Genomic DNA, 20,096 nt, shown 5'->3' with positions numbered 1-20,096 from the left:
TTAAAAAATGATGCACATTTTTTAATCTTACTATTAAGCGACTCAATTCATTTTCGGACATCATAGAATTTACATTTATCTCTCAAGGCGTGCCGTTGTCATGGTAACCCATAGTGTTGACACGAAGGCAACACGGTCTGGTTCACAACTCACCGCGAATCACTGGTTGCGATATTTTAATACGTTCTGCATATTCAAGGCGTCTTTTTATCACTCGACAGTGTTCGGTGCTAACAAAAGTTCACTCATGTGAAAAGTTCCTTACGCGTCTGTGCACCGATAAAAAGACCTGACGCCAAACAACAACAGCATGGATTCAACTGAAGACTTGGACGTTTTCTTGAAGAATGTCGACGAAATATGTAAGTAATATCCATAATATGTGGTCATCGAGTTCGGACTTTCTGTACTGTAAATAAGCAAGTACTGTACTTGCAAAATGAGACTTTTCTCAGTTAGCTTACATTTGAGTTGGTCGAAAGGCTTAATGTTAAGTGAGCTTCTGTTAATTTGTGCAATGTACAGTTTTAATTTGGTATTGCTCTATGATTTAATATACATAATTTCTAAGGACTATAGGGTCTTAACAGGGGTATTTAATACGATGTTTTCCTCAGACAAGTGTGTAAAGGACCTCAACTCATCAGACAGTGAAGTCCAGCAGGAAGCTATCAAGAAGGCAGATTGCCATATTGCAGCCTTAAATAGATCCTGCAGGACAAAAGTCAACAAGACCACAATCAATACAAACCCACCATCTCAGCCTCCTATGGTAAAGATACACACACACACACACACATCACATTAAAAAATGCTTTAAATATCTCCTAATTGTCAACAATATATTAACAATTCTTGATGTTTTGCAGGATGGCCAAACAAAGAGTGCCGGTAAGGCCCGATGAAAAGAAATATTACATTGGACGTCCCTTGTAACGAAGGCCAACAGATTCTTTATTTTTCTCGTTATTGTTATTGTTTATCCCACCCGATGCCCCACATTGAGAGACACAGAATTGTTTTTCTTTTCATGGCCAGAGAATTTCATGAGATTTATGGAGAGAGATGCAGAAGTCAGGAGGAAGAGGAGGCTCGCTCAGGAGAAAAAGGCCACTGGTATGTTGTTACCTGCCATTTCAATTTACTGTTGGGAGGTGGACAGGTTGCTGTATTGTCTGCGGGGCCAGTTGTATTTCCTGTTTAATGTTTGATGCTTTTTGTCCGCACAGTGTTTAAGGACAGAGGGAATCGAGCCTATGCCCAAAAAGATTATGAGACTGCTGTAAAATATTACAGTGAAGGCCTGGCTGAACTACGTGACATGCAGCAGTTGTATACCAACAGAGCACAGGTGACTACTTTTATACACGTTTTCACCCTTTAATTCTGCGTTATGGAAATGAAATACAATAAGAGCATGCAAAATCATCACTTTTCTGGCATCGCTTAACCCAAATGGACAAATACAGCATGTCTTTCAGTACTACTTAAAATGTGAGATACTACACCCCCAGTTGCTCCTGATGCTGTGTCATCAGTGGGTGAATGTTTTTAACAGTGTAAAGCGCTTTGAGTACCTGAGGTACAGGTAGGTATAAGCGCTATATAAGTGACAGCCCATTTATCATGTACCCCAAAGTTCTGTTCTTGGGTCTTTATATTTCAAATAGATTTCAAACCTAGAACAGAGTCTCATGTTATTTCTGTTGACAATAATAAACAATGCATATATACAGTACATTCTCATTAGACAATGGGGTATTTCTGCACTATTTAATGATATCCAATACTGTCTTCACATTATGTATACTTTGTACATGCAGTATATACGGTATATTGTACATTGTATTAATGAAACAATGTTCCTGAAGGCGAAGAGAATGGAATATCGCAACTATGTGGCAGCTTAAGAAGCGGCTCAAAATTTACTGTGATATTCTACAACACCCCAACACCCCCTAAAAGATAACGTTAATACCACTCAGAGAGTGTCAATCATAATACTTTCTTGTAAAAAAATGTGTTTCTAAAATGGTCTTGAATAATAATGAAATAATAATAATAAAATTGTCTCGAATAATAATAATAATGTTTTGCTTTTTCCTCGCAATGAAATATATATTTCCATATCGGGAATATAATATATAATAAGAAGTCTATATAATATATGACTTGGCGACTAATTGAGGCCTGGTCAACAAAGGTAAAAATGACATTGGACGCTATTGTGTCGGATTACCGTATTTTTCGGATTATACGTCGCTCCGGATTATAAATCGCACCAGCCAAAAAATGCATAATTAAGAAGGAAAAAACATATAAATCGCACTGGAGTATAAATCGCATTTTTGGGGCAAATTTATTTGATAAAATCCAACACCAAAAACATGGCTGAATAAGTGTACAGTATACTAACGTTACATGACTGACCTGCCTGGTAATGTCAGTAACGACGTAACATATTTAGAGTTATTCAGATAACTCTAGCATAAAGAACATGCTAGCAAGTTTACCAAACTATCAGTTTCACTCCAAATCACTAAATCCAATGAAATTTTCATCCTCTGTGTCACTTTTAAACAACTCCCTCAACTCGGTAGGTAGACGATGCGCCGCTTCCTCTTCTGCCTCGCTTACGTCAGACTCATCGTCGATTTATCAACACAGGTTTAATGTGAAAATAACATGTGAAATGCCATAATCATGTGTTAATAATTTCACACATAAGTCAACAAAGGTAAAAATGACATTGGACGCTATTGTGTCGGATTACCGTATTTTTCGGTTTATACGTCACTCCGGATTATAAATCGCACCTCAGGCCAAACTATGAAAAAAACTGCGACTTGTAGTCCGGAAAATACGGTCTATATACAATTGTGGTGTACCAAATGTCTCACTAGTTAATTGTAATTTCATCTTTATATGATGTGATGCAAGTGTATTTTTGACCCACAAGCCCCACCTTTCTAAATGTTTGCATCTCCATAGGCTTACATCAAACTGGAGAGGTATGAGGAGGCCATCAATGACTGTGAATGGGCTCTGAAGGTGAGGTACTGCTGGAGGTTTGTTTCAGTCATTTGCAGCCTGGTTTGTCATAGCATGCCACTCTGTGATCGGATGGGTTCATGGAATGCATTTCACAGCAAAGCAGTCATACAGAAACACGGAGCTCTGTTGGCAAAAGTGAAATTTAACCGTTTGTAATAAAGCCAGTTTTACTGCCAACAGCTGGCATCATTTTTGTAAGACTGCACAGTTTATGAAACAAAGTGGAAGTGACAAATCACTGTTGTAAATACAGCTTTTTGCCCACCTCTGTATTCATGATGTTAGTCAGACCTGAGCTATTTATATTGGGACACACAAATGTGAAATGTCACTCTCCCATTTTGCTCCTTTGATTGCTTCTTCTGGGGAGACTTTACAATATCATTTCATACCTTAAAGGGATAAACTCCGCCCTGATTTTTATGAACTCTTAGGCCCAATACACTACCGCACCATAATGCTAGTCGTGATGATGGCGCTTGTAAAGTTAAGTTGGATGTCAATTACTCAGTAGACATAAGACACTGGTGTCAAAGTCAAGGCCCGGGGGCCAGATCTGGCCCACCACATCATTTTATGTGTTACGCGAAAGCAAATCAAGCATGTCAAGTTCCACGATGCTTGCTAAAGTCTGAATCAAAATTCCAAATTGTCATATGTAATCCACAATAACAGTCATTATTCTTGACGTCTAATTTTAAAACGAGTTATTCATCAATTTGTCGTATGCATTTATATGGTTTCCCCAAATTCATAATGGCCCTCCAAGGGAAAACCGTAACTATAATGTGGCCCGCGACAAATATGAGTTTGACACCCCTAACATAAGGGCAAGACTTGAGAATTTTCCAAGCCGAAACTGATAACAGTCAAATATTCCTTGGCAAATCGCTCATGACCTTAATGATATGACATTTTTCTCAGGACAGCACTATAATTAGAAAAAAACACCAGCTCAGAATTCAGACACAGAATTTCCACAAATGAACAACAAGCAGCAACTCAGCGGTGACATTTTACCTAACATACACGTCAGAACACAAGAGCATTGACGTGAGTTGGGTGAATGCTCACCCACTGTTGCATGATGGCAATTCTTGCCCCCCAAAAATCCCCTGCTTGCTTACTGCTGGAATAGCCAGGTTAAACCTGTCGTCATTGATCTGGGCCCAACACGGCAGCGGGTTCTGCTTGGTGGGAATTTACTGTGTTTGCAAATAATCACCAACTTCTGTGTGGGTGGTGGAATTTCCCGTTCTCCTTTCCCATTTATAGCATGTGTCATATTGTGTTCAAAGGGGTTCAAACAGACGCATTCCACAAGGCAAGATTTTATTTTCAACCGCAGGCAAAAATGACCATGCTGATCGGCTTGGCAACATTCGGGCATCATCAGTGTAAAAATCCTAGAGGCGGTAAAATCAGGCCTTCAAAATAAAAACACGCTATCTGCCGCTGGGTATAGCTCTTTCTCCTCCTCAAGCCAAAAAAATGTGATTATCGGACCAGTCGACGACATACTCTACACGTCACACTGGAGTAGTAAACCCGACAAGTCAAGTTTAGTTTTGACAAATTCCAGCACAGTGATCGCTGGGTCAGCTGGTGGTCGGCACGTTACAAAACAAAACAAACAAACAAACAAACGAATCAATGTACTGTATTTGGGGTCCGGTGCTTGGCAACCATTGCTCTAGTACAAATTTGTGTCTTGCTTCAGTAGGATATTCAAAATTGTTGGATATCTATTGGTTGACCGGTTGATTTTCTTGCTGCTCTCTTTCATCTTTGTTTTCACTTCCGTCCAAAGACAGCTGTCTGGTTTTCATTTTCTTGAAGCTTTCATTATAAATTCAGTCTTCCAGGAAACACCCAAATCTGAAACGGAATCAGTATTATTAATGTACTAGTGCCGCCTTACAGTACGAGTTACTCCACAAATGAATTTTTCAAGACATCGGAAATGCTTGGGTGAATGAAAAGCATCTTTGTTGCGGTATTAGGACCCTTTGAGCAACTGATATTTGATCACAGACAGTGGAGCAACACATGTAGGCAACCAATGTAACAAAACTGACCGGTATATATTATTTACGGTATCTTCTGTGAAGAGCAACTAATATTATTGCAGTTTTTTGATTAGCCGAGACCATCACTATGTCCTGTATAGCTGTATTATACTGCCCCCAGGTGGCCAAGGCACTTCGGACGGTCCACTGATTTGAAGCCAACAAATCTTGTAAAAAATGTTTAGATTCTTTCCTTTCTATTCAATTATGTCATGACTTAATTTTTTTTTTAAATACAATATTACAAAAATGAAAAATTTCTTTTAATTTTTTTTGGTGGTGGACTGGGGGGTGTCGGGGAGACTGAAACAGATTAACAGTATTTTTATTGATTGCAATGGGAGCAATATCATTTGAGATATGGGTGTTTTGCGTGGTTACGGAACAAAATAGTCATATCTCAAGGCACCGCTATAATAGGAAACTGCTCACAGCATTATCAAGTTGCAAGACATTTGTGCCCTTCCTAACGCTGCACTCTTCCTGGTGTATCAGTGTAATGGGAACTGCATCAAAGCTTACCTCCACATGGGCAAGGCGTACCTTGGGTTGAAGAAGTATAGTGAGGTAAGTACGAGAAGTGCTCATTAGATCAAATCACGCCGTTTCTTTTTTCAGACATCGCTTTTGTGCCGCCACAGTATGCTCATCATCTCATCTAATGGTGATGAGCACGTTTTAACGCTGATACTTCAATGCCGGGTGATCCCTTAATGAGTTAACCGGATTTCGAGGCACAGCATCTATATGAGGGAGCTGCCTAGCTTACTGTGCATCCACATTGAAAAGTCTTTTTTTTTCTTTCGCTTTTCATGTGAGATTTCCTTGAATCTGTGCTGTCAACCATTAAGGCAAAAACCCTGATCCGTATTTTTGTAACATACTTATGAAGAGACAGAAACTCTGGAGCTGTTCAAACAGTAGCGGATGGAAGTGGTGGCATTGTTAAAAATGTCTTTATTATTGTTTTTTATTTACTTATATAGAATGTGGAAAATGTATAATGCAGAATAGCACATATATGAATAGCTCATGCAACATGACCAAAACATATTGACTTTTGACTCCATGGCAATCTTGGACCCTGTGGTAAATGATGAATTATTTATTGAGGGAGTGTGGATGCACACTGTATTAGACAAATGCCTCTCCTTTTTTCTCCCCCCCAGTCCAGAACATGCTTTGAAAAAATAGCTCACCTTGAACCACAGATGGAGAACATGGCTAAAGGTAAAGTATGAGTCATTCGCCATTTCTCATCTTAAAATGCAGTTCTGGAAAAAGTAAAGACAAAAAAAAACCCTACACTGGACCTTTCTTGGCATTTTGGCAAATACGACTTTTATAATACGAAGATTTGGATTTGGTATTTGGGAGTTATGTTGTTGGTATGCCTGTGAATATTCTCCTGCATCCGAGTCCTTTCATTCTCTGCGCAGTGAATCGATTGCAAAGGACCGTTCTGGTTGTCTTGGAAGATGTTTCGCATTTCATCACAAGCACAGCCACCCAGTTGCAATCGATTCTCTGCTGCCCCAAGTATGTTGTCAGTGGTTTATAGATTAAAACCAAAAGGTTAATTTTTCTCAAACATGTGAGAACCTTTTACAGGCTCATCGTGTTGTCACAAAGTACGCGAGTGCATCATTTTCAGTTCACAAAAACACAATAAAATACAAGAAATCATTATTTATACTGCATAGTGCTTTCACAACAGCTGCAGCTATAACAAAGTGCTTTACGGAACATTTTACATAAAATCATAGAAATAATACAACAGGACGCAATAATGAAACAGAACAAAAATTATTAAAGCGAATAATCTACCTTCTTGCAGTTAATAATGCAATCAAGATGAATTGTATCGTTTAACCGTTTCATGCACCCTATAACCTGATAACATGTAGTAACCGCTGTCCCTGAAAGGGGTTAAAAATCAAACGGCTGCAGTGGAATGTTGGCACTTACATAAAAGGTTGCTGTAAAAATGATGTAAGCACAAAACTTCACCACCCTAAAAAACTCTGTAGTCATTTAATGCATTTTTTTATAATTACATTCAGTACTTGTTATTGATGCCCATTTTTTTCCCATTTTTTATGGGCATGGCCTGTTTTTTTCTTTTCTTTGTAATATTGTTTCCTGGCTTATTTTGTCACATTCTGTTACTTACTGTCTGAACACGGTAACTTATACTCACCCAAACTCATTTGCACATGTCTCCTCATGTCCATTATACACGAAATGCTGGCTCCTATAAGGAAAAGCCATTATTGCCTCCACGATGACACATCCAAGGTTTGCGATATGAAATTATTTTAGACCGGTAACAAGAACATTTCGTACCGCCACGTTTGGCTGTATCAGCGACCGAGCGCTCATTAAGCCTTGACAGTTGCAGTGGCATTAACTTGTTAGCTGAAGTGGGGCTAATGGCTGCCTACCTATGGAGTCGAACAAAATTTCAGCGTCTGATTTGACTGAGATGATCCTATCGTCTCAAAATTTCACACCTTGGATGCCTGAAGATGTCTGCAAACTTATTTTTCATCTTAGTGGTAACGCCACCCACTGGCTAAAGGAATTACACGTTTTATTCTTTGACGTTTTTCCTCCGAGCGGGTTAACCAGATTTACCACATATTTGCTGGAAAGAGTGTTTTAAAACACAAAATTTGTAACTTCTTGCGAAACGCAGCGCTGTTCGCCAAGAAAACAACGCACGTTTTTAGGGTCTTCACATGCACAAAATCTCGTGAAACTTGTGAAACTGTCAAAATCATCAAGATTTTAAGAGTTCATTGTGCAATTTTTGAAAAAAGGGCTCAGCAGTGCTCCGTACGAATTCAAAAACATGTTCACATGTGTTTACAAATACATTCCAACGTGTACTAACTCTAGCCATCATTAAAGTTTTTTTTTTAAACTTGTGGCTGCTATGGAGTTTTCAGATTCCGAGCTAGAAAGTTCTGAATGCCCTACTTGGATAAGAACAAATAAAGGGCTTTGGCAGGATATGACTTTTGCATTCCTGTAATGCAGAATACCTGACCAAGATGGAGCTGGAAGAGAAGAAGGAGAGTGAAGAATTCAATGCGAGGCAAGATTTTGACAGTGGAGTGGAAAAGGCCAAACTAATCCCTCAGCTTGTGGAGAAGCTGTCAGAGCCGGGGCAGATGCTGCTCTACTATTGCGGAATATTGGAGATTCTGGCCCATGCCGTGACTGACAGTGAGTGTTCTTTTTAAACATTCTGCCTTTGAACAAGAAACTGTCTCCTTTGAATCAATTTGTGGTCATTCTAGTCTTTCTTAATATTCTGCTCCACCGATTCAGCAGTCTCGAAAGGGCTCAGAAGTTACAAAAGGAAATATATCAAGAAAAGGCGGCGTTTAAGTGCTTGGCGTGAGTCACCTGAAGCAGGGCAACAAATGGGACTCTTCGGTTACAATCATGAGAGGGTAAAGCTAGAATAATATTTCTGACACTGTTACAGGGCTGGAATCGTAGTTATCATGTCTGCCTTTCAGTTCTCAGGCTCGGGGGTTTGAATCTTGGTTCTGGTCTCCTTTTGTGAAGTTCTCCACGTGGTTGTGTGGGCTTTCTTTGGGCACTTCGGATTCCTCCCAGATTTCAACAACGAACATATGAGATTAATCGATGAGTACGTTTTCCTAATGTGAGCGCGAATGGTTGTTTGTCTGTATGTGCCCTGCAATTGGCTGGTGACCAGTCCAATGTGTACTAACAGGCCTTTCACCCAGTCAGTTGGGAAAGGTTCCAGCTCACCTACAACCATCAAGAGGGCAAGTGCAATAAAAATGGATCAATGAATTTCCCAACTTTTCCCAGTGTTGCATCAATCTGGTGATTGACATTCATCAAATAAATATTCACCCAAAATCAGAAGTTGGGCAGAGAACGAATCATGATTTCTTGGGACGTAATGTATTATAAAGTAAGACGAGATGATGAATAATGATGAGAAGATTAAATGCCAGCTGTTTTCGAGCAGTAGGCGGGGGAAACCCTGAACTGGTTGCCAGCCATTTGCGCTCACAACCACACCTAGGGACAATTTAGAATGTTCCATTAGCCTAGCGTGCATGTTTTTGGAATGTGGGCGGAAACCGGAGTGCCCGGAGAAAACCCACGCAGGCACGGGGAAAACATGCAAACTCCACACAGAAAGGCCGGAACCGGAATCAAACCCTTCATCTATGCACTATAGGGGTGACATGCTAACCAGTCGATCGGCGTGCTGCCCCGACAGTGGATCATGTTGTTGATTATTATTTATTATTACATCCATCGATTATCCGAACCTCATATCGTCACGACGGTTGCAGGCATGTATTCCAGGTGTCTATTTTTATTATTATCCATCCATCCATTTTCTGATCCGCCTTATCCTCACAAGGGTCGCGGGGATGCTGGAGCCTATCCCAGCTGTCTTTGAGCAGTAGGTGGGGGACACCCTGAACCGGTCATCAGCCAATCGCAGGACACACTGAGACGAACAACCATCCGCGCTCACACTCACACCTAGGGAGAATTTTGAGTGTTCAAACAGCCTGCCGCCATGCATGTTTTTGGAATGTGGGAGGTAACCAAAGTACCCGGAGAAAACCCACTCAGGCCGGTGGAGAACATGCAAACTCCACACAGGAAGGCCGGAGCTGGAATCAAACCCGGTACCTCTGCACTGTAAGGTTGACGCGCTAACCTCTCCACCACTGAGCCACCGTTATTATTATTATTATTATTATTATTTTTATTATTCTGTGGAGTTGTTTTTTTTTTTAAGTTTGAGCCTGAAGTTTCCTCTCTTAAAGCTGCCAGCACCCTCCCTTGTGGTGACCCAACGGTTGACTTTGAAAGTCTGCACCACTTACACTAACTCACCTTGAGGTATTGCCGAAAGGCAGACGTTGTAGTTTGCACGTAATCCATCACGCTCACTGCCTTCTTTTACTTCTAAATAGGAATTTTAACACACTTTTGCAACCCTCCCAAAGTACAAATACAGATGACTAGTCATGACGCCGGGGCCAAGAATGACAGCTCTTGATTTACATATCATGTAATTGTTTTTACTGCATCACTCCACGACATTGCTGCACTTCATTTTGATGACTGCCGAGTGATTTAATACCTGTCCCACCATACAGTTCAGAAAAGGACAAGACTTGCATAACTCGCCACAGAAACAATCTCAGCAGACTTGACATGATGCCTTTCACTCAATGTGAGAGCTGCAATGTCGCCACACCCTCCATAGCTTCCATATTGTCATAAAATACGGTACACTGTCAACTCATGTCATTTACTGCTTTCGCCCTAACAGGCAGCGGCCAGACGCTTTTCAGGCTGCACAATGGCTTCAGTATTATCGACAGCAATGACACAACGAGGAGGTAAGGAGACCGGAGGGGGAGTTGGCTGTCAGCTCTCAACGGAGCTTTGACAAATGGAGCAGCAGATAGGCACATTCACTGACAATCATGGCCGAGTGAAGGGAGATCCCTCTCTTAACCTGACTCCGCTCTTGTGCAAGGACGAAATGATAATCAGAAGATTGAAATAAGTGAGCTTTTTTTTTTTTTTTTACTCTCAGGTATTGGAAATCGTGACCCCTCATGTCACACCAGTGCAGTTATGATTAACTTGTTCCGTTCTCATGAATTGTTAGCACTGCCATGATCAAAATGAGAACACTCAGTGTCAGGAGAGTGCAGCTGGAAATAGGTAAAAATAGCACATTTTGATCATGCTATATTTCTGGCCGAAGTGTTGAAATCATTGTTCATCCACACTCAGCAGGCACTTCATTTAGGTTGACATGCACATTTGATGAGATCCAATTTGAGAACTCTTATCAAAATGTCTGCCTGACCAATATATAATGCTGCTTCTTTTTGACATGTTGCGAGAGAGAGGTCTCAGTTTTGCAATGGATACAATGAATACAAATCATGAAATCGAGCATGGGGACGGTATTTTCAGCCTGATTTTATGCCATAATATGGGCAAAAGCTGAGCAGTTTGCATGTAGACACATTTTCTCACATAGACAGCTCACAAAAATCATACAGGTGTGGAGTTGTGTCATTTCATACATTCATGGCTAGGCAAGCACCTCAGTGCCCCATAAAGCAAGTAAAAAGTCACTTTTAATCAGGAAACACATCTATTTATCTTTGTTTGTTTTTTGCCACAGTTGTCTTTTGCAGGAAGCAAATGACCCATGCAGCCAAGACTTGTGTGTCAGCATTCTCAATGTTTGGACGATAACATGCAGGGAAAACGGTATGTCGATAATGAAATGACAGGCCAGTGTGGTGTCTTCGCTCTTGTGGGACTTTGCTGTCCTTTGACGGTAAACGGAAAGAGTAAAATCCTCATGGTAAAATAATCTGCAAAAGTATTGCCTTGTGTCATTATTGCACAACTTGCTGTCATGGAGACCTGAGCTCGTTTTTGTCGAGTTGGCTTAGAATTCTGAATACAGTGATTCATCCCTTCGTCTCTATTAGACCCAGCAATTCTCTTCTGGATGAATGGACACACATTCTCACAAGACGTCATTCATCATAGGAAGTCATAGAAAGAGCCGACGTATCGTAATCTTATGACAGGTCGTGCCAAATCCGAAAACCTCATGAATGAGGTGCGGATGATAAAAGATGTATAAAAGATTTAACAAGAGCGCCATGTCAGATGAGGTGATGATGATGTGATGGATTTATTGGGAAATATATTGATAAGTTAGCGGGTTAACTCTCAGGAATAAGTTGTTTCTCTAATTTGAATTTGGAATCGATTTACATTGTAATTTCCCATTTCAACGCTGTAATGTGCCCTTGCGGTCTTACCAAGACAGCTAAATACCATCTAAGTCTTGACAAACGCACCATATCTAAAGAGGAGGAGCTACCGTAAAAAGGGTGTGGCCTTATGTTCGCTTTACTTCTATTACTCAGTAAAGGTGGATGAAAGGGCTTAGAAGATTACTGACTCCTTAAAACCGAGGTGATGAAACCTTAGACGAGTCTGAGTAAAATTTCCATCCCCTCCGGTGACCGTGTTAGAGCAGGCGAGGGATAAGAAGAGTTTTAACCCTTTGAATGTTCAGTTAGCCAGGGCATTCTCGATCGTAAGCGGGATCTGACACTTGCATGTTTTGATTTTCATGTGACTGTCTCTTTGTGTGGCTTTCAGAGGAAAACCAGAAAATGCTGTTGACATGTCCAGCGTCCAAAGCGTCCATTGTTCCCTTGGTCTCGGCTGAAAATGACACAATGCAAAAGGAGTGCCTGGAATTGTTATGCGTGTTCTCGCATACTGCACATGGCAGACGTCTTCTCTTTGACAACTTGGATGTCCCCACGTATGATGTTTTTTTTTTTTTTGTGTAACTTTCTTACATTTGCTGCGCCGCAAGTTCCTCTCCTTCAACAATGTGTGATAATTTCAACTTCAATTCCAGTTCAGTTACAACTTTGAATAGGGCTTCATTATAGGCCAAATTAAAATCTTAATGACTTTGCTTTGGAATATGATCTTAATGCTGGGAGTATTAGCGCGGCATGTGAGGATTTCTGTGATAAGCTATGAAGTATTACAGCCCTCGCTTCTTTCCTTGGCATTTTATCCTCAGCACAACCTCTCTCAGCATTTTCGTGCCGTCTCCGATAGAATGCAATTTCAAGTTAATAAGGTGCCATTTGCCCAAAACGCTTTTATCATTTCCCCCCCTTTGTGTCCCTTCTTTTTACTTTATTTCCAATCTGTTCTTCCTTAATCTGACTGTAAAGGTTAACAAGGAGCCTCATGGCGTGCATCTCGAGGCCAGCGCCGCAACGGGAGAACAGAGCGCTCCTCATTCTGCAGGAGTTGGCGAGAGAAAAAAAGTATAAGCTCAGCACTACAAACACGATTCTCCTCACATAACACCAAATGATTTGGATTTCCAAATGTGGAAACACACGATCCCACAATTCTGACTGTGACCCGGAGGCCAGCCTATTATACCTGCATGTATCATATCTGTATTAAACGCACTTCAGAATGTGGCTCCATCACAGAAAGGTTCTCAGAGAAAATGGAAAAAGCAGAGTCTCTCATAAATCAACGTGTGGCCCAAGTGTTAATGTCTCTTCAAGGTAAAGAGCTGTTTTCAAGCTGGTCCCCTTTTCTGAAACCTCATGAAAACAGACAAGAAAGGACAACCGGGGCTCTTGAACACAGCAAGAAATAAGTTGACGTGCCAGGCACTGAAATGGGGTGATCAATTTCCGCCGTCTCTCCTCGGAGAGTTATGTGGCACTGATTCAATGGGGTCAAAATCGTGCATTTCGTCTGGATATGCACACTTACGGGCCACAACCGTTGGTTTCCTGAAAATGAAGTGAAAACAATCTGCCTTAAAAGTGACCGTTCTCAGTTTAAATGGACAGATAGGCATTCATTCAGCAGTGTTTATTCCTCTTGATTTTTACAATGCTGAGAAGACCGACTTAAGCTTCATTTGTCCAATATAATATGACCACCTCCTCACTTCTGTTTTTGATACTGCTTGCGTTTGGAGTGTCAATATCAGGGGTTCTCTAGTGTGGTCCTACTGTACTGTAGTAACACTACAGGCTCCCTCTCGTGGTATGTGAAAGAATCACTGCCTAAATACAGTTCCAAGTTTGTATTTTTTAGAGGTGGTACGTTGTTTAAAAACGTGGAAAAATCTGGTCTAGTTTTATTCAGTTGTTCCCAATTTCGTGTCAAGAGAGAACAGACTGTGAAAAATTATGTTCAATATAGCATGGAAGCTTAGCGTGCCCTGTGATTGGCGGCAAAAAGGGTGTACCTGGGGTACCTGCAATTCTAATGAGCAAAAGCGCAAAAGAAAATGGATCGGCTTAAACGTATTCGTCATCAACTCGGCTTTGCGGATGCTGAGTCTAATCTTCCAAGGTAATCATTAAGTACTGAAGTGACGAAATGTTTCCTAATTGGTTTGACATTTCTTGTTGATTAGAGAGTACAAGTTGGTCATTGAATGAACCAATTTGTTGCCTTGAAAGGTTGCATTTGCTCGCTGTGAACTCTCCCATGTGGAGCGGGCGAGGCGACGAGCATGTCGTCGAACTTTAAATGTGTTTTGCAGATTTTGCTTTCAGCTAAGAACTGTGCTGGCAGACTCTGTCTCTGCGCCATTCACAACAATCATGGTGAGATGATGATACACAGATGCAAGATTGACTTTTTTTGTGCATGTATGTCCAATGTATGTCTTCTCTTTCCAGAGCAATATCAGCATGGACAATCGTCATGTTGTCCCTTTGCTTTTATCAGCTGTCGGCAGTCTGAGTAGAGATGACGTCATCCGTCACACTCTTGCTCACGATGCAGAATGTTGGAAGGCCTTCCTGCTTGCCATCGTGAGTAGCATGGCGTATGAGTACTGATTAAACGGCTGATTATTTTGGAAAAAAAAGATGTCTTCAACAGTTCAGATGTTTTCTCAGTTTTCTCATGTGGCATTCGCAAGCTGAGCTGTGGTTCATCGTGACCTGAGCCATGAGAAACTGTCATGTCATTTTCAGTTGACAGCAAGGGGCAAAATGGCCGCCTTCCCCAGCTTAGAATATTTATATGCACAATTGAATCGTCGCTCTGCATTAAATATAACACATACACGACCCTCGTCAGGATATGCGGTTCAGATGATGGATGGACATGCGTGTAAATAGAAAATAATCACTTTGTCACGTTTGCGAGGTGGTGGTGGACCCAAAAAGCAGGCAAGAGGGAGGAGCAGGGTGTATTTGAAGAAGTGTATTGATAAAACACAGAAAACTAAATCCTAAACAAAGTCCCAAGTCTCAAACAAAAACCATAACTGAAGCACAAAACTATCAATAACAGAAACATGACCAAAAACATGACCTAAACATGTCAAACAAACATGACGGCAGCAAAGAGCAACAAACAAAAGGCAACAAACAAACATCACAGTAGCCAACAGCAACAATGACCCGACCATGAGTGCTCGGGCTGGGAGTCCTTTTAAAGCCACTAATTACCTAACGACCAACAGGTGTGCAGTTGCAGGGAAAAGCCCCACAGTGCCACCTGTTGGTCCCAAACCGAATCATGACACACTTTATGATTCATTCATTTCGGAAGGTGTGCTTTTTTTCAGGCCGTATGACTGTTGAATGTCTTTGCAGAAAAATTGCATCGCATGCAGTTTCAATGACATACTTTACCCTCTGCTTGGCTTGATCATCAACCTTTCAACCCTGACCTCCCCTGTTATTCAGGTAATGTTATTCTTAGCCATCAAATTCTTTGAGAGCCACATTGAAAAAACAACAACAACAACGCCGCATATATTTGTGGATTGTGATGAGTGTTTTCTCGTATTAAGAGGCGAGGGGTTTATTTATAGGAAAATGCATTTTCACTGTGTGGCTGCTGCCTGGACCTGCTGAGGGATAATGATGAAGACATTGTTGCGGTGAGTGAGCGAGTGATCATTTTTATAGCAATCTATGACAGTAAAACACACAAACAAAATGCATGGAAAGGGCCTAACTCCCTTAAAGTTTTTATTTTTATTTTTATTTAACAGTCACACTGAAGTTTTCTGAAAAGTTTTATTTTCCAAAGCAACACCACATGACATTTGTGGGTCATTTTCTGGCTTGTAAGCCCTCAGGCAACAAAGCTTGAATCTCGAAGCTGAATTTGTCAATGTTCAGGGGTACCGCTGTATTTGATGAAAAACTCCGGCTCCATGTGCTCCTGTCTGCGCTAATGGCTGTTTCAGCAGTTCTGCTCTACCTAAACAGGGGCCTTTGTGTTCCTCACTTCCACCCATCTGTCTCATCACTCACTTTTATGACACATCAACTGCCTGGCAGGCTTATTTTTTTTCTCGTCTCATAGCTACATTCTTTTTTTTTTTTTTTGATGTCTACTCTTCCTATGCTACCTCCCCTCACTGCCTTTTTAACACATAGTTGGGTTCCCTAAAATCCCTCAAGCATGAAGACCAAATACCATTCCCTTAGAAGCAATTACCAATGCCCTTTTTTTACATTGCCTTTGGCAATACACCGTTTCAAGAAATCATCAAGAAACACCGTATGGACAGATGTTTTGAGAGAAACCTCTTAAATTGTTGGATTTGTCACCTTGTTTCCCCCCTGTATCTTAATTCTTCATCCTGTGCTTTTATGCTTCCTATCTTCTGGGAACAGTATGCGTAAAGCCTTACAAACTGGATGAATGGACAAAAAGTCAAAAAGAGATACGTCAAAAGAATCCCAGAAGAAGAATGTAGCTGAAAAGATGTGGCCAACTCCCATGTTTTCTTGTAGTTTCACTTCCTATCGGACCAGTTTTAAAATGAAACATTTAAAATTGCACTGAAATAAATTGCCTTCCAAACCAGACAACTCTGACCACCTGCACAATACCTTTTAGCTTCTCTATTGCTTCAAATCAGTCTCTAATGCTGATTGATTCCATGGACTAAAGTTCGCACCTGGTATCCTTTCTCTGTTTACAACCAATCTCCATTAAGAGTCAGTCCTCCTGCAAGAGGTCATTTTCTTTCATCTCTCTCCCACATTTTCATTTCTTGATACGCTCCACAGTCTGAAACTCAACCAGCTTTGCTTTATATTCCCTCTGCTTTTTGTCTGAATGACCATTGTTCGGACAACATTCCTTTTTTTTTTTTGTATTTGTTCTCCAGAGAGCCTTGGGTGTGCTGAGCACCGTCCTCCCTCAGTCCTCCGAGGCTGTGACTCATGTTGTTCAGCGAGATGTGGTGAAGACGGTACAGCGACAGCTCAAGGTGCCCAATTGTAGACACAACCAGAGTGCAGTCTAGCGGTATTGATGTCTGAAATTGAACATATTGGATTCAGGGCGGCCCGGTAGTCCAGTGGTTAGCACGTCGGCTTCACAGTGCAGATGTACCGGGTTCAATTCCAGCTCCGGCCTCCCTGTGTGGAGTTTGCATGTTCTCCCCGGGCCTGCGTGGGTTTTCTCCGGGTGCTCCGGTTTCCTCCCACATTCCAAAAACATGCATGGCAGGTTGATTGGACGCTCTGAATTGTCCCTAGGTGTGAGTGTGGGCGTGGATGGTTGTTCGTCTCTGTGTGCCCTGTGATTGGCTGGCAACTGATTCAGGGTGTCCCCCGCCTACTGCCCGGAGATGGCTGGGATAGGCTCCAGCACCCCCCGCGACCCTAGTGAGGATCAAGCGGTTCGGAAAATGGATGGATGGATGGATTGGATTCAACTTTAATGTCAAATGTACTGAATGTATGTGAAACATACAGCACAGATGAAATTTCTTCCCTCAAACACAAAACAAGAGGAGCCGCTGCGGGTGTCCGCAAAAGAAAAGTTTACAAAAAGATTGTTGCTTTTAAATACAGACAAGCAAGTTCATTTTATAGTACAGTAAAAGGAATGCGATGGAACACATTTTTGACTCGACTTTTGTTTTGAAGGATTATAGACCGAGGCCACTGGGGTAAAAATAACAAACCAACATCGGCGATGCGGTTGGAAATGTGATCAATTGAACCCTGCGCCTCTGCACTGTGAGGCGGACGTACTAACCAGTCGGCTACCGTGCCGCCCATGATAAATTCATTTGCGCCCCGAAAAATTGAAAAATATCAAGTAAAACTAAGCCCGCATGTCTTGTTTTTGTATTGTTATTTTTTGTTGCGCTACGTGATCGCCGATACTACAGCGCTTCTCATTGGTCAGGATGGATATCGTCCTCTCAATTGCCTCTATGATTGGCTACGCTGAACAGTTAATTTAGAAAACAAAATAGGATATTGTAAAATATTGTGCACATTTCCTCAGGAGTAAAGTTATATTTCTTTTCTTTTCTTAATTTCATAAAGGTTTGACTCCGACAGGGTCCACAGACTGTCAGGGTTGAACACTTTGCCAGCGAAAACAACTATCACTGTTGTCATTAATGGATGCATGATTTTTATTTGTTTAATTAAAGACAGTGGCTTTTTTGACAAGTGATATTTTTATATGACTTGCCTTTGCTCAAATCAGGCAATTTCACCACTATTTCCTGTTTTGGTGTTCTTGGGGCCTCTGGGCTACTTTTATTCAGTTCAAAAGCATGTTTCTCAGTTCAACATTTGTCCAATCATGTGTTTTGTTTTTTTTGTTTTTTGACGGGCTGCCAGCAAGCAGATTTGGCTGCCATGAAGTATGCTCTAAAGATTCTGACGGTGTGCACGGCGGCCAGCCAGTTGGCCCGGGAGGTGCTGGTGAAGTCTGACAAAAGTAAGAAATGATTGACAGAATCTCCATGCTTTTCACAAGCACCCAATATATTTTAGGCTTTACCGAATATGGAAAATACAATTCCTTTCCAATTTGCTCTTCGTTGATTATTCGCCACAGAGCTGTCTGTTCTCCGTCGTTTGCTGAGCTCCAGCTCGGATGAGATGGTATCAGGAAATGCTGCCCTGTGTCTGGCCCATTGCCTGGAATTGAAGGGTATTGCAAGCAACCTGCTTGGCACTGATATTGTGCTTGAGTTGCTTCGCCATGCTGCCGGAGACGCGAAGAGGACAGCCGTGCAGCAAAATGCGGCCGTTGCACTGGGGAAGCTGTGTCAATCCGAGCCCAGGTGTGCCCTGACATCACTCGCCAAGCACATGTTGGTTTATTATCGGATAGAACCGGGTCTGCAGCAGCATTACATGACAAGATCTCAACCGGATAATGGTTTTCTAAAATTCCTCAGCTCAAAACCTAAGTTAGAAACGTAATTCTTATTTACCAATCGACATCATGGATTGACTTAACATTGACATGTCCTTTTCATAAACTAATGATAAAGGAGGCAAAAAAAACCCAAACGGCCTTTGCTAAGAAATCAATTTTTTTTGTTAGTTTTTTTGTTCATCTGACCCATAATGTGTTTAGGGCATGTCATAACGCCCTCTATAGGTTACTGGCCACTGATGTTCACCTTGCTTCAGTTTGTGCCAGTCTGTAACTTTGAGAGACGAGGAGAGAAAGAACAAAGCACGAGAAAGAAATTCCAAACTCAATTTAACACCGAATACAGCTGCTTGTTATATTCAGTCCACAGCAGACCGTGTCAATAACTCTCATTTACAAACATTTTCCTCACCGATTAGACTCGATGTTGTGTAAAATCAAAGTCAAGCACATGCTGGAAGCGATCGCCCTGCAGCGACACCTTAAAAAGTGTCAGTTTTAACCCTTAACCCCCCCCCCCCCCAGACCAAATATGTTGACCTTTATTCATAAAAGCACACACCTTGTCACCATTCTAATTTTATTTTTCAGGCATGTGAACAAACTCCGGGAGCTACACGGTTTTGAGATCCTGCACTCATGTATGAAGCTCATTAAATAAGGATATGAGAATGGTCATTTGATCTATTTATTTATTGGTACAACTTGGAGCCGTGTTCTTGACTGGCTTTGTTTTTCAAGGCCATGTGGAATGTAGCCTTATTAGCATCGAGATGCAACGACGGTGGGGCCACTTCAGTCAGCTTTGCCATATTAACGTGATGAATACATCCCCAAATCACATTCCGTTATTAATGATGCTGGCTTTGATACATGAATTCCGAAAGACATTTGTCCCAAATACTTCAGCAGCCTAGCAACATGAATGAATGATACTCGCTAAGCTAAAGTAACACCCAGTCTGAATAATACGCCCCTTCCATTAAAACGCTCACAGCTGCTATAAATATATTTATTTAAAAAAAAAAAGTTTGTGGTTACATATCTTTAATATTCTGTGGATGATCTGTCTTTTGACAGTTCTGTCCAATCTACATTATGAATTATTGATTCCCTGGCTGCTTGTTGTTCCTGTATTTGAGTGGTGTAAATGTCAAATGTATTTAAATGATACAAGTGCGTTGA

At 41.3% G+C, this 20,096-nt stretch overlaps 1 protein-coding gene across 1 annotated transcript; it reads left to right on the top strand.

Moving 5' to 3' along the window:
• The first annotated feature begins 141 nt into the window (after positions 1 to 141).
• Positions 142 to 19,572, top strand: ttc12 (tetratricopeptide repeat domain 12). The gene is made up of 21 exons (XM_086125545.1): positions 142 to 362; positions 618 to 772; positions 870 to 891; positions 1,039 to 1,116; positions 1,230 to 1,351; positions 2,992 to 3,051; positions 5,619 to 5,690; positions 6,293 to 6,353; positions 8,166 to 8,354; positions 10,471 to 10,540; positions 11,344 to 11,432; positions 12,345 to 12,513; positions 12,941 to 13,036; positions 14,287 to 14,350; positions 14,426 to 14,560; positions 15,353 to 15,445; positions 15,574 to 15,642; positions 16,888 to 16,989; positions 18,365 to 18,464; positions 18,585 to 18,813; positions 19,503 to 19,572. The coding sequence occupies exons 1-21, from the start codon at positions 311 to 313 to the stop codon at positions 19,570 to 19,572; spliced, it is 2,097 nt and encodes a 698-aa protein (XP_085981671.1). The 5' UTR covers positions 142 to 310.
• Positions 19,573 to 20,096: the final 524 nt, after the last annotated feature.

This window comes from Hippocampus guttulatus, chromosome 12, assembly GCF_054856545.1.
Source record: "Hippocampus guttulatus isolate MCC_2025c chromosome 12, RoL_Hgut_1.0, whole genome shotgun sequence".
In the NCBI taxonomy this organism is placed as follows: Eukaryota; Metazoa; Chordata; class Actinopteri; order Syngnathiformes; family Syngnathidae; genus Hippocampus; species Hippocampus guttulatus.
Note: the sequence above shows the minus strand (reverse complement) of the source record. Positions and strands in the feature narration are given on the sequence as shown.